Source organism: Juglans regia, chromosome 13 (assembly GCF_001411555.2).
Source record: "Juglans regia cultivar Chandler chromosome 13, Walnut 2.0, whole genome shotgun sequence".
NCBI lineage: Eukaryota > Viridiplantae > Streptophyta > Magnoliopsida > Fagales > Juglandaceae > Juglans > Juglans regia.
In genome coordinates, this window is record NC_049913.1 from 20,639,446 (window position 1) to 20,653,437 (window position 13,992).

The 13,992-nt window shown below is 35.9% G+C and overlaps 1 protein-coding gene across 4 annotated transcripts; it reads left to right on the plus strand.

Moving 5' to 3' along the window:
- The first annotated feature begins 4,438 nt into the window (after nucleotides 1–4,438).
- On the plus strand, nucleotides 4,439–11,607 carry LOC109006348 (protein indeterminate-domain 5, chloroplastic). 4 transcript variants are annotated; one of them, XM_035684259.1, is made up of 5 exons: nucleotides 4,439–4,680; nucleotides 5,298–5,555; nucleotides 5,866–6,262; nucleotides 7,818–9,136; nucleotides 11,312–11,593. In XM_035684259.1, exons 2-4 carry the CDS (start codon nucleotides 5,405–5,407, stop codon nucleotides 9,085–9,087), a joined length of 1,818 nt encoding a protein of 605 aa, XP_035540152.1. In that variant the 5' UTR covers nucleotides 4,439–4,680; nucleotides 5,298–5,404; the 3' UTR covers nucleotides 9,088–9,136; nucleotides 11,312–11,593. The 4 variants fall into 4 exon arrangements, with proteins under 4 accessions (XP_035540152.1, XP_018841171.1, XP_018841164.1 ...); XM_018985619.2 differs by lacking the exon at nucleotides 4,439–4,680 and adding an exon at nucleotides 5,023–5,170; XM_018985626.2 differs by lacking the exon at nucleotides 4,439–4,680 and having other exon boundaries at nucleotides 5,022–5,555; nucleotides 11,367–11,607.
- The last annotated feature ends 2,385 nt before the right edge of the window (nucleotides 11,608–13,992 follow it).

Genomic DNA, 13,992 nt, shown 5'->3' on the forward strand with positions numbered 1-13,992 from the left:
CGGCTTCGGGCACAATTATTTATACGAGTGGCACGTGGAAATCCTATAGATTTGCCACTGCACATTTTTGAGACGATCCGTTACGAGGCGAGCATCGTCTCCACAGATAATCTCCCATATGGTGTCCTCATCAGCCAACTATTACTTGCACGGGGAGTGCCGACCCAGCCAGAGGAGCGGGTCAAAGATCAGATGAGCCCCCTCGACATGACCACGCATCGACGTAGCATTGGACAGGCGAGGGGACGTCAGCCACCCCCTGTAGAGGATCTAGTTCCTCCGACGCAGCCTGAGCCAGGTCATGTCGGGAGTAGTAGTCAGCATACGCCGAGTACATCTGCAGGAGATGTGCGGCCTGCTTGGGTTGATGCGGTCATCTCACAGCTGACTGCGCATATCGATCATAAGATCGATCGATCGCTCGAGGCTATATCGGCGTCTGTTGCCGAACTCACCCATCGTGTAACTATCCTCAACGACAAGGTTGATACCTTGACTGAGGAGGTACGGAGTTCGACTTTTGCGGATAACGTTATCATCTGACTGTTGTTTACTACATTCTATCAAATTTTGTATTTTATTTTTAATATTTGTAACGAAAAATATTATTGAATATTTTTATCGTTTTTTAATTTCAATTTTTAATCTTCTTTGATGTTATATTTTCCAACTTTAATACTAAATCACTGCATTTCAAATATATATAAATCAATAATATATATTTATATATTACAAAGTGTGTATATATAAATATATACAATTCAATTTTTTAGACTTGTTCACAAATTATGCACAATAAAAATCACATAATTTTTAAATTAAAGTCATTTAATTTAAATTTACAATGAACGTTCGAATGTTATTACTTAACGTTCGAACATTGGTGCAAACATTTTACGTTCGAACGTAAAATTAATAACATTCGAACGGTTGCGCCAAAACATTTTACGTTCAAATGTAAACAGACATAACGTTCAAAGGTATATGTGACGTTCGAACGCATATTTCCCATACGTTCGAATGTAAAAAAATCTCATTCTATCTTTAGTGATGGTTTCCAGAAACTGTCACAGAAAATGTCTTTTAGTGACGGTCTAGGGACTGTCACAATTTCTCAACCGTCACTAAAAAGTAATTGTGTTGTAGTGATATATAGTTATTCCTTCGAATAAATTTTTTTTTTTTTTGTTTCATTTTTAGGATATGGAAATAGCTATTTGTCAAAACTAGGAATAGCTAAAGGGAGTAATATTTGTAATTCTTGGCCATAGCATCGAGTACCAAATTTAAAAAAAAAAATAATAATAATAATAATCTAAAAATCTTGCTGTGGCCGAGTCCCGACCAGCCATGAAAACCCATCCTTGTGGCCACGAAGTGTGGGGCCGGGTTGCCCGGGCTACCCTCAAAAGTTCCACTGGATGGCTAGGGACAACCCAACTGCCAAGGGGCCGGGTGGTCGAGCCACCATGCATGGCTACTGGGGGTGGCCTGGCTGCATGCCATATATCAGTACTAGTGGTCGCCAGAAGCCATGGACATTGGACCATCCCAAAATTAAGGTCATTTAAGGGGTCTTGAGAATAGTAATGATCATTCTTATAATTCTCGAAAGAATGGAAATAGTCATTAATATTCATATGCCATGAATTAACCAAATATACCTAAAGATCGGATCAATACGTACATATAGAATAGGAATTGAAAATTAAACTTGAAAAAAAACGCATGGACTCGATTATATATATATATATACATATATAGAATAAGGCATGTGCATTCCGAAATTAGGGAGATGAAATTCATGTATTTGAGAATTGAGTGACAAAATTTAGAGGTGCATATATATATAGATAGGCCAGGTTAATTAATACGCAGAGCGTTCTTAATTAAATTAAGCATAAGTTAATTTGGAATATTGTATTAATTTTCCTTAATTCATGCAATCATATAATAATTTGTGTCTCCCAGCCGGGATGCTTTTAGATTTTAGCTAGATGCAGTTTTCTTTGGTTTGAGGATGAATATGATCGAACTTCACTTAATGTGTTCAGTTATTTCTATCAAAATAATTATTTCCTATATATATATATATATATATATATCAAAATGAGTTTATTCTCATCACAAATAATTATTCTTATGAAATAATTTATCATAAATATTTATTTTTCTTACAGTCCCAATTTATTCGGTTTTGTACAACATGGTATATAACTAGCTATGACGACGTAGTACTACGGTAAAATTCAAATCACACGAACAAAAGTACAATAGATACGAGGTTCCCCGAAGTTGCCATTATAAGTACTACTTTACACCACACCCACTCAGGCCAGAAATTTCTCGTATGCTTCCTAATTAATTAATTTTATATAAAATAATAAACTCAAAAACATTTATTATAACTGGAATATATATAGGGGAAAAATAACGAAAAAACTCTGCATTATATATATATATATATATATATACATATATGGTCAATATTTAACATCTCACGTACGTATGACTATCTGCCCAACCAAAAGCTTCGGTAAGCTGCAATAAATTAGAAACTATGATCTTTAACCGTTTGACTGCCATGATTAATGCATGCATGGGAACGTAAATATTAAGGGCAAACTGGCTGGGAGAGAAATTGACATTAGATACAGTTAAGACTAGGACGAAGAAGGGATTTTAAGAGAAAATTATATATGGGTATAAAACAGGAAGTAGTGTCGACCGCCGTTGTTGAATATGATGCATGCAGCGTGTCCATATTGTTCCAACGGTAGCATCATCCTCGTGTTGCAACAGATCTTGTTGTGTAGTCACTTAATGGTCTGATCTGTAGTCTGTAACACACCATGTTTCTACTTTCTTTCAAATGGATTGGATATATATATATATATATATATATATATATGAAACATTTAAAACATCTCTAGCTCAAGAAGTAATAATACTTTCCGTTACAATTATATAAATATATATATATATATATGTTGTTTGGTTCCTGACATATGTGTGTGCTTTTCTTTGACAATCCGTTTTACTTGGACTACGTGTGTGTTTTTATTATTTATTCATGCATCTGCACTTTCTGTTTGGTTCTGTACCGCCTGAAACCACGCTTTTATTCTTGAGGCGAGAAAGAAGAGATAAATACGACAGACAGAACATGCTCCGGAATATATTTCTTTTAAATCTATTTCTTTATATTTTATTTCGATACGAATATAGAAACCATTTTTTTTCTTTGATTCCAATTTTCTAATCTGTGAAACCAAACCACTAGACCAAGTTTTAAAATTTCTTTCGTTTTCTCAAAACAGTTGTTTTCCTATAAAGTTTAATTTGCTTGCTCATAAGTAATTAATTTAACAAACATATATATATATATATATATGTATGTATGTATGGAGTGATAGAGACAGCACCAATCTTACTATTTTTCTTTTGAGGTCACGAGTGACCATGGAAACAAATAAATTCATGGTTGTGTCCACGAGACAATTATTAATTTTGTTCTGGTAAAAGGAAAAATAATTATTTGTGTTTTATGATTTCAGGCATCCTAGTATCCAAGCAAAATTTTCATATATATATATATATATAAAGGAAAATAATCACTATAAGAAAAATAAGTATTTATGATAAGAATGACTATTTACGATGAAAACAGAATCATTTTAACAGAAAATAACTTATCATAAATAAGTAGTTTTCTTGAAGTGAATATACATATAATATTTTTTTATAAATAAGTAATTAGAAGAAATGTTGATAAGGGCAAGCTAGTCATGCATGGCATCCCGGGTGCAAATGGACGTTAAATTAAAACGCCCATAAAAAATTACCAAAATAATCAATGACAAAGAAGAATATAATTATGGTTAAGCTGTCACTATTATAAAGAATGACAACTCCCCCAGCAGCTACGTTCTTCGAGCAAAAATAATTGAAAAACAAAAAGAAATTCGCTGGCATGGAATAAAAACGGTCATTTCAGGGAGAAAACCCAAACGAAAAGTAATTAAAAGAAAAGAAAATTAAAAAAGAAAAATCTGATCTGGATGCACAGAGCTAGATCAGCTGGAGAGAACATATATAATCTTTCAGTTTACGTACTCGTAGTAGTACTACTACCATGCTGGGTGTAGATCATGTGTGTTTAATTATTAAATTCCATTCAATCCACGGTTGAAATTTAGCTGTGACAATTGGAAATGACAGCGCGGTGGTTATACCAATCAGTAGTAATAGCGACTAAAATTTCAGTATCATTGTTTATCCGTAGTGGTTGGATTAGGTCTTTCCTAGCGAGCAATGTTATTTGATTGCGATTTTCCTACTTTTTGAGAAACGACGAGACTGCCCTCTCATGCCATTGATGTGACTGCCTGGAGAAGAAGGTGCCGGCCAATGCATGCAACTCAACCAAACTGGGGTAGACGAGGGATCGGGCGACAAGAGATCATACAGGAGGAGATTGAAGCTTTTTTTTGCCTTTTTGATGTCAGTCTATATAATCAATCCCGGCCCCAAAAAGCACTCCCAAACGTTAACAGTACTAGCTAGCTAGCGTTCATCCACTGGGCCAGTTGAAGGCGATGAATTTCAGCCAACTGTTTCACTTAATTTGCTAGCTAGGTCTAACTCATGATGATGATCGTGAAGAACCCTCAGCCTCAGGTGTTGTTCTTTTTAAAAATAAATTCTTAAATGTTTTTCCATTTTTTTTATAATTAATTTTACTGTGAGGCCCAGCGGGGATGGGTGATCAAGGCTAGTTTGTCTGGAAGTGAGTAAGAAGATGCGAAATGAGAGAGAGAGAGAGAGAGGTGTAGCTGTTCATGCTGCTCTCACGCACATACTATGTCGTTATCTGGCTAGGGATTGGGTCCACCGACTTGTAGGCCTTACCCTTCTCTCCCTCTCCAGCATTTGATTTCCATTTTGTAAATTCTATTTATTGTACGAAAGAATTTATATATATATATATTGCAAATTATTATTAAATCTGGGAATAAAAAGGAAATAATTAAGTGGGAAAAAAGAGAGCTATCATGTATATGTGTTTGTGTATCGGCATGACACCAAATCAGAGAAGAAGCAGAGTATAAACATCACCACCTGCTCCAAAAGGATTTTCATTTACAGCAGCAAATGGCCAATATTGGGGGTTGATTCTTTTTTTCTTTTATCTCTCTTCAACTTCGCTTTAGTTTAGCTTTCCTCCCATATATATTTTCTCCTTTAGATTTCATCTTTAATCCATACTCAAGAGCTTGGATCCGCCCATCTTCCAGCTGTGAGATAAGATTGCCCAGGAGGACTCAAATTGCATGTGGGGTGTTGGAGGTCTCTTCAATTCAGATTGGTTTGCAAGGAGAAAGGAGGGAGGTTTTCTTTGAGTATGGCGGCTTCTTCTTCATCCGCACCCTTCTTTGGAATTAGAGAAGAGGATCAGAACCAGATGAAACAACAGCATTCCTCTACTCCAGCTTCATCTACAACTCCAGCCGCACCACCCCAGAAGAAAAAGAGAAATCAACCAGGAACACCATGCAAGTATCTAATGATTTTATCAAAGATCTATCTAATATCATCATGAGTACTAACAACTCCTAGCTATTACAAACTCTACTAAATTCTCATCCATTCCAAAAATATTTTGCTTCTTGTGAGAAAACAAAAACAGTCCAATATGGGGAGAACCCTAATTTTGAAACCCCTTAATATATAGAATTAATGAAACTGATATACAAGAATTTGCTATATAATCGTTGTCTTTAGGGACTATTCTTGTCATTAGTATTTGAATTTTCTAATAGTTTATAATTGTTTGGTATATATAATTTTTTTTTTCCATGACAGATCCAGATGCGGAGGTAATCGCACTATCTCCCAAGACCCTAATGGCAACAAACAGGTTCATATGCGAGGTATGCAACAAAGGGTTCCAAAGGGAGCAAAATCTACAGCTCCACAGAAGAGGACACAACCTGCCTTGGAAGCTAAAGCAGAAGACTACAAAAGAACCAAAACGAAAGGTTTATCTGTGTCCCGAGCCCACATGCGTACACCACGACCCTTCCAGGGCTCTCGGCGACCTCACAGGCATCAAAAAACACTACTCTAGAAAGCATGGCGAGAAGAAATGGAAGTGCGAGAAGTGCTCCAAGAGATATGCTGTGCAGTCCGATTGGAAGGCTCATTCGAAGACCTGCGGCACTAGAGAATACAGATGCGACTGTGGCACTCTCTTCTCTAGGTAATTTTAATCTTGTCTATCTTTATGTAATTCCTCAATATTCGTACACGCATAGTGCATAGGATAAGAAAGGGAAGAATCGGATAAGCGTTATGAGCACTACCGATCATTGGGATAGAGGGAGAAAGGTAAGAACGTGAATAAGCGTTATAAGCACTGCTTGGCTTCTTTGGTTTAGGGCAGGATTCCTCCAGTGACAGCTGAGAAAAAAGTTTTTTGATGCTTTCTTGATCTCTCTCCCTCCTGGGCTCAGTTTTCGTGCCCGTCTCAATCTCTTTCAGCTTTCTCTCTCTTCTAAAACACAGACAGAAAAACACGCACGGACACGCAATTTTCTTCGTCAAAATTCCTCTAATTTTCATTCGTACGGTAGGGGAGGAAATAGCAGAAAACATGTTCCCACGTGAATAATCTCTGGAAACTGCCATGGTCGTAGAGGTTTCATATCCAAAAAAAAAAAAAAAGGTTCATCTTTTATTACGCCTCGGAAGCACCGCCATTTCTGCCATTCACTTTTTGCTATTCACGTGTTGCTATGTCATGTAGAGGGTGTTGCTACCAGGTTTGTTCTCTTATGTGTTGGCTAGATGCGATCAGTATTGTGCTGCTGCAGGTATTCCTTTCTATGATAACGTTACTGGCTGGCTAACGGACTCTCCCTCTCTCTCCCTCTCAAAACTAATTCAGAGACCTTTTCTTCATATGCTCATGGTTGCAGTTTTGGAATTGTGGCCTTCGTTAATGTCCAGAATTGCAGTCTCATGGGACTGAACTCAATTTAATTTGGGAGTAGAGAAAATGCTAAAACTTTTGATGATTTCAGAATAATTTCATCTGGGAAAACATATATTTAATGATTTTTGGCATTAATTGAGCAGAAGTCCCCAAAAAGTAATTTCTTGATTGACCACTTCCTCACAATGCTGAAAGACATTCTCTTGTTGCATTTATTCAACAGCCAGTTCTGGTCGATCGATAAATTATTTTTCAAGATTTATACTGAAATTCTCCCACCTAACCCTCCCTCGATTATCGTTATGTTCTCCTGGCCGGAAACTTTGTCCTTAGTTCTTCGTATTCTTCTCTAATTATTTATTGTTTCTAATGATCGCTTGATCACCATATACTTGGCATTGTTGTCATTGTAGATAAACGCAAGCCATCGCGCCTTTAAACGTTTGCCATTGCTCATGAACTTACATGAAAAGAATGTTCCAAATCAGCATTTCTTTTCCTAATTTATTCTATGGATATTCTTTCGTTTCTTTCTTTGATAATTATTGCAACCATGGCAGTTTACTGGTCTCCGAGGACCCAAAATCTTCATGTAACTTACGGTTTGTAACTTAATTTGATATTATCACGATTTATGGCGTTGACTCAAATATTTCTCATAAAATATATGTACGTATCATGCAATGCCCGGCAGGTTGAAGTGCCGGTTTGGGCACGCATGCATCTACTTCAAAAAAATTTCGGCATTGTGTCCTTCTAATTACCATCTATCGCAGATGATCATCTAATGGAATACTGTTCTTCAATGTCATTGAACCAGGCGGGACAGCTTTATCACTCACAGGGCTTTCTGCGATGCATTGGCTCAAGAAACTGCTAGAAACCCTCCCAGTTTGAGCCCTACAATGGGCAGCCATTTGTACGGAAGCAGCAACATGGGTATAGGGTTATCTCAAGTGGGTCCTCAAATTACCTCAATACAAGACCAGAACAACAGCCAATCCAGTGAAATACTTCGACTCGTTGGTGCCAGGCCAGGTCAATTCGATCATCTCCTTCCCCCTGGGGTTGGTTCATCTTTCCGATCACCACAGCCGCCCTTGCCTTCTTCTGCCTTCTTCATGCAGCCGGATTCGAACCAGAACTATCATCAAGAACACCAATCTTCACAAGGGTTTTTGCCAAACAAATCGTTCCATGGATTAATGCAGTTCTCTAATTTTCAAAACAGCACAACCAGCACCTCTCCAACTGCAAGCAATCTCTTTAACCTCAACTTCCTTTCCAATAGCAGTACTACAAATAGCAGCAGCAATGCCAACAATAACAACAACAACAACAACAACAACAATAGCGGTCTTCCGTCTTCAGGTTTGCTAATTCCTGATCATTTCGAGAATCAAGATGGCACTGGTGTTGGAGGGGAAGGATCCAATATCTTTTCAGGTAACGTAATGGCTGATCAAATCACTTCAGGCGTCCCTTCTCTCTATGGCTCATCGGTTCGAAGCAACAAAAATGCCATGCCACCTATGTCTGCAACTGCACTGCTCCAAAAGGCTGCACAAATGGGTTCAACATCTAGCAAGAATAGTGCCTCATTGCTAAGAACCTTCGGGAGCTCTTCCTCAGGTGGCAACAAATCTGATAATAAGCCGCTTGTTCCCGGCAGCTTAAGCAGCATGTTTGGCGAAAATGAGAATCACCTCCAAGATCTAATGAATTCCTTTGCCAGTGGAAACTCCTCCATTTTCGGAAGTGGGTCTGGAGGGCTCGGTACATTTGGTGGGTACGATGCAAACAGGACCAATGTAGAACACATGGACGAACCGAAACTGCACCAAAATCCCACAATGAGTGTTGGAGGGTCAGATAGGTTAACCAGGGATTTTCTTGGGGTAGGACAGGTAGTGAGAAGCATGAGCGGAGTTTCACAGAGAGAGCAGCAGCAGCAACAACAACAACACCAGCACCATCACCAGCAGCAGCAGCAACAACAACATGGCATGGACGTCATGAGTTCCTTGGACTCAGACAGAAATACTGCGCCGTCAAGCCAATCTTTCGGAGGTGGAGGGAATTTTCAGTGATTAAAAAGGATGAGCTATACGCTGCTGCGAAAAGAAAAGTCGTACAGAGGTACGTAAAAAAAAAAAAATTAGTGAAGAATTAAAACGGAAAGTAGTCTTAAAGCATGTTGGATTTCTTGGTAAACGTGCTTATAATTATCATATATACTGTCCACAGGTTGGTCTTTTGGATTCTTTTCTTTTCGATTTATCTGACACATTGTCTTGCATGGGGGGGCTCGGTGGTGACTTGAAGTTCTTTGTTTCTTATCTTGTCTCGTTGTACTTATTTTCTTTATATCATTTATTTCTTTGTGTTTTTTCGCTGGCAGAGTCACGAGCTCTAGACATAGGATGCTCATTGCCTAGACAAATATCTTCCATATATATATTATTCTCATCATGTCGCATACATATAGGTTAAACCCCCATACATATATACACCTCTCTATATATATATTTTGAAGTTTCGGGATATATATATATATATATATATATATATATATATATATATTGAACCAACTCATTGGCTAGTGTCATGTTCCAATCTTATTATATATATCATGCTGTTGTTCAGTGAACCAACTCGTGTTACAAAATATTTGGCTGAGTTTTAATATTTTACAAAAAAAATTATTTATTTATAGTCAATTATTTTTTATAAAAATAATTATTTTTATTAAAATGAGTTTATTTTTATTGTAAATAGTTATTATCGTCACAAATAATCTATAATAAATATTCATTTTTCTTGTAGTGATATAATATATATGTCTGGACGGGGTTAGGAGCCCCTCGGGGATGAAATTAATTAGAAAAAAACAATTGCATGGCCGGATAAAAATTATATATATAAAAAAAATATAATATACTACCATCTAGCTAATTGATTTATAAAACGTCATTACAAGAAAAATAGATTTTTATAGTCATTTAATTGAGATAAAAAGACTATTTATGATTAAAATAAATTTATTTTAACTATAAATAATTATTTCATTAAAATTAACTAACCATGAATAAACAATTTTCTGTAATGCGTTAAATTAATATATCTTCTTATTTTCGTATGTATCCTTTAATTTAGTCTAAACATGAATTGTCCACACGTTATTGACAAATTACTTAGTTGAGAAGAACTTTTTTGGGTCATTTGCGAATTGACATGCAGCATATTGTTTGATCGGCGCTTTTCGTACATCTTCGGATAAGAACAGTAATACCACTGGAAAAAGGCAATCATGATTAACGTTCATTGATATAACATTTGAGGGTGAATTTTTTTTTTCTTTTTCTCTCTCTCTCTCTGCCAGCTTTGTTTAGTTGAGGATTTAATTAGGGTCAGAAATATTAATGGGGATGAACAAAGTAATAAGTGATCCTAAAGGTTCAACTTTTCTAGGGGATCATCACCAAACATCAGTTAAAAGGGAAAACTAGTACTTTTGTCGTCCATAAATTCAGCCTAGATAGGATAGAGACTGGCCGATCGAATTTCTGGAAATATAATTGACCATGCATGCATGCACATGATCATATAGCGTCATTAATTACTTCAATTACACTATCTTACAACCAGAAATGATGTACGTACATGCACTATATTCATGCAAAAGGTCGTAAGGCCCATCGATCTTTGTAATATTTTCAAATTGAAGTATTAGGTGATCTGCACAGATCTTTCACAAGTACTATGTCTACGTTACTTTGACGTGACTAAAAAGAAATATGTTAGATTTATTTTATAATAAAAATATATTTTATAATTTAACACATCATATCAAGTTAGTGATTAATTTGTAATTAAATTTTAATCCTAAGATCTCTGTTTAACCTAAACATTTCTCTTCTAGAAGCTGTCCAAAAGATTATATATATTATTGAGATTATGTCAGGTAAAAGTTAAGAAGCACAAGCCTTGGCAGAAGGCCGCCTGATCATCAGTTCATTTTCCACTAAGTGATTGCTAGCTAGGGGGACCTTAGCGTATGAACTGGGCAGTTTGTATATATGAACTGGGCTGTTTCCCTAGCTCTTGACTTTGGTGCTGCTCCGGTGGAAATTCTTTTTTCTTTTTCTTTTGAGACCATATTGATTTATTTTTTCCTCCATTGGATTTCAGCATTTTTACTAATTGTCAATATTATACTATGATCAGTATGAATAATTACAAATTTTTTTCAGTACTTTTGTAATTAGGATGGTCAGAATTGTATCTGAGTAAAGACATGAATTACCTTTGCAGAAACAACAAGCTGCCGTACTATCACAGCTATATATTAAGTTCAGGCTGTTTGCAGGGACTCAAAACTTATGTCACTGCGGATGCATCTTTCTACCAATCCAATTCAGTTTTTGGATAGCGGCAACAGGCTAGATAGGCAACTAAAGCTTCGTCAAGCCACAATCTTAATTAGGATCTTTTGCATGCGCTACCTTCAAGTGTATTGGGGTTTTGATCAATCCCAGCTATAACTTTTTGGATCGTACGTAGTTGGAGTGACTTTAGCAAACAATACATTTCTCATGTTTCGTTTTGAATTGGTGTACGTTATTTTATGCACTGATGGTACTATAGTTGTTAGTAATACAAAGACGATATGATATAGGAACTTTCAAAAAAAATCTAAACCCATGCATAACTACATATTGAGATCAGAAAACCATGATCAAATTATGAAGGAAACTACTAGTTTTGGCAAATAAGTTTTGAAGGATAACATCATGATGTTTGGCTATAGTCATCATGACTTAAAAATAATATTGTCCATTTTGCTTTAATTTTGTTGCATTTGAAAGGATTTGGTTTCTATTAACGCAAGAATTAATCATGAAAAGTTATAAAATCATATGGAAGAACATAATTGATAGATTGTGAATTGTTAAGTACATGTTGTATCGTTTTACCTATCGAATCAATCAAACTGCAAAGAAGAAATAAATCGGTCTATGAGAGCCATTTACCCTCATCACTCAAGCAAGCCAAATAGAGACTCAACATTGTTGTAATCTAGGACTAGGTTTTTGGGTTTTATAGGAGAGTTGTATGACCTAATGTTTGCATTTTTCAAGCACTCGAATGGAATATGTTGCCGGTGTACCGTTTTGGGATTAACTATACATATATAGACATACACATTGATAATTAATAAAATAAATACATGTACATATATGTAAGTGTGTATTATATATGTGTGTGTCATGTGTGTGTCATGTGTATATCTAAGAATTGAAGATTAAAAAGAATATATGTTGAAAACATTGAAAAACAAAAGGTGAAATATCGATGTTAAAACATCATATTAAAAAAAATAAAATAAAAAATTGAATTGAGATACACAAAAGGACAAAAAAATAAAATAAAATAGTTGAGAAATTATTTAAAATAATCAGATTTAAGAGAAGAGAGAATTAGCGGACACATTTAAAGTTACAAAAAAATTAAAATTATATAAATGCCATTAATATTTAACAAATTATATGAATGTCATCTAGATTTAAAATTTATAAAAATGTCATCCAAACTCAAGAAAAACTACTATATTGCCATTAAAACAATCTGAAATGAAAAGTGGTCTAGAACGGCCATAATAGGTTGGAATTTGGAATGAAATAGAATGAGAAGGTATAATGTACTGGCACTACAATTGGAAAGAAAATTCCGACCGGAATGACCCAAACGGAAAGAAATTCAAAACTATGATTAGAGCACAAATTTTGATTCCTTATATATCATATATATGGCACATAGAGGAGCAAGTGGAAGACGGAACCTTGGGAGGGGAAATTAAACGCATGAATTTAATGAATGGAGAGAAAGTTTCATGCATTGGGGTGAGCCTTTAATACACTAGCCATGTTGCATCATGTTTTATTGACCCCAATTAACCAACCTCAAAACCAACTACCAAATCATGTACGAAAATTACTTTGTAAGATGAGATTCTTTAGTAGATTTGGACTTACTTTGTGGGGGGAGATTTATAGTGATGCCACACATGGACTTATATGGAGTAGTCTCACTATAAATGAACTTATTATGCCTCATGTTATAGCACCTTGTTCCTCAATAGGTTAGGAATGTTATGTGTTGTAGTGAAATGTGCTTAGTAAAGAGATCGAACTTCTCATCTTTCTCATTCTTTTCAACTCAGTGGTTTAAGAACCTAAAAAAAATTAATCGGAATACCAAATAAACAATACATCATACAGTTTACTTATATAAACCTAGGTTTTCTTGAAAGTATTCATACATATATATATATAAATAAAAATTTTAAAAAAATAAGAAAAAAAAAAACCATGTAGCATGTCCTTTGCATGAATCGTTAAACATGTCTTGCACTTTTCTTCTTGATAGTCACCTACTATTGACTCTCGTGAGTTGGGGTCATTGATTAGTATAGGTGGTGTCTAAGATTTCAAATTGTTTGGAATGGCGAAATTCTTGCTCTTTATAATAATTCTAGTAGGGCTCTAATTGTACTATTGACTACTACTTTTAGAATATGGCTCAGATGTGACTCGAGCCTTCTCTTGGGACATTACAATCCTTTTGATCTAGATTTCACCCATGGGCATGGGTTAGGAATCCTTGCATACATGAAGACTATAACACCCAGGCCCAAGCTCCCAAGGAAGCCCAGCCCACTCGCCAAAACGATGTCATTTTGAGGTTAGAACCCTCTTTCTCTTTTCCCTCTTTCTCTTTTCCCTCTCCCCAACAGTTCCCCATTTTCCATACGGTTTTTCTTTTCTTCCTATTTCTTGTCTTCCGTCCTCCCCAGTTCACGCCTCTCCCTGAGGAATCCTCTCTCCCAAAGATCGCTCAACTCCCTTGTCCCCGTCGTCAGTCAATCCCCTACATGCCGATAAGTATTATGTTCGTCCCTTTATCCCTTTGTTCTTCCTTTGCCCAACAACACC

Bases quoted from the DNA above. Each gene is read 5' to 3' on its own strand.
- LOC109006348 (XM_035684259.1), top strand. From the start codon at position 5,405: ATGGCGGCTTCTTCTTCATCCGCACCCTTCTTTGGAATTAGAGAAGAG. The intron at 5,556-5,865 runs GCAAGTATCTAA...TTTCCATGACAG, and splicing joins AAATCAACCAGGAACACCAT to ATCCAGATGCGGAGGTAATC. The intron at 6,263-7,817 runs GTAATTTTAATC...TCATTGAACCAG, and splicing joins TGTGGCACTCTCTTCTCTAG to GCGGGACAGCTTTATCACTC.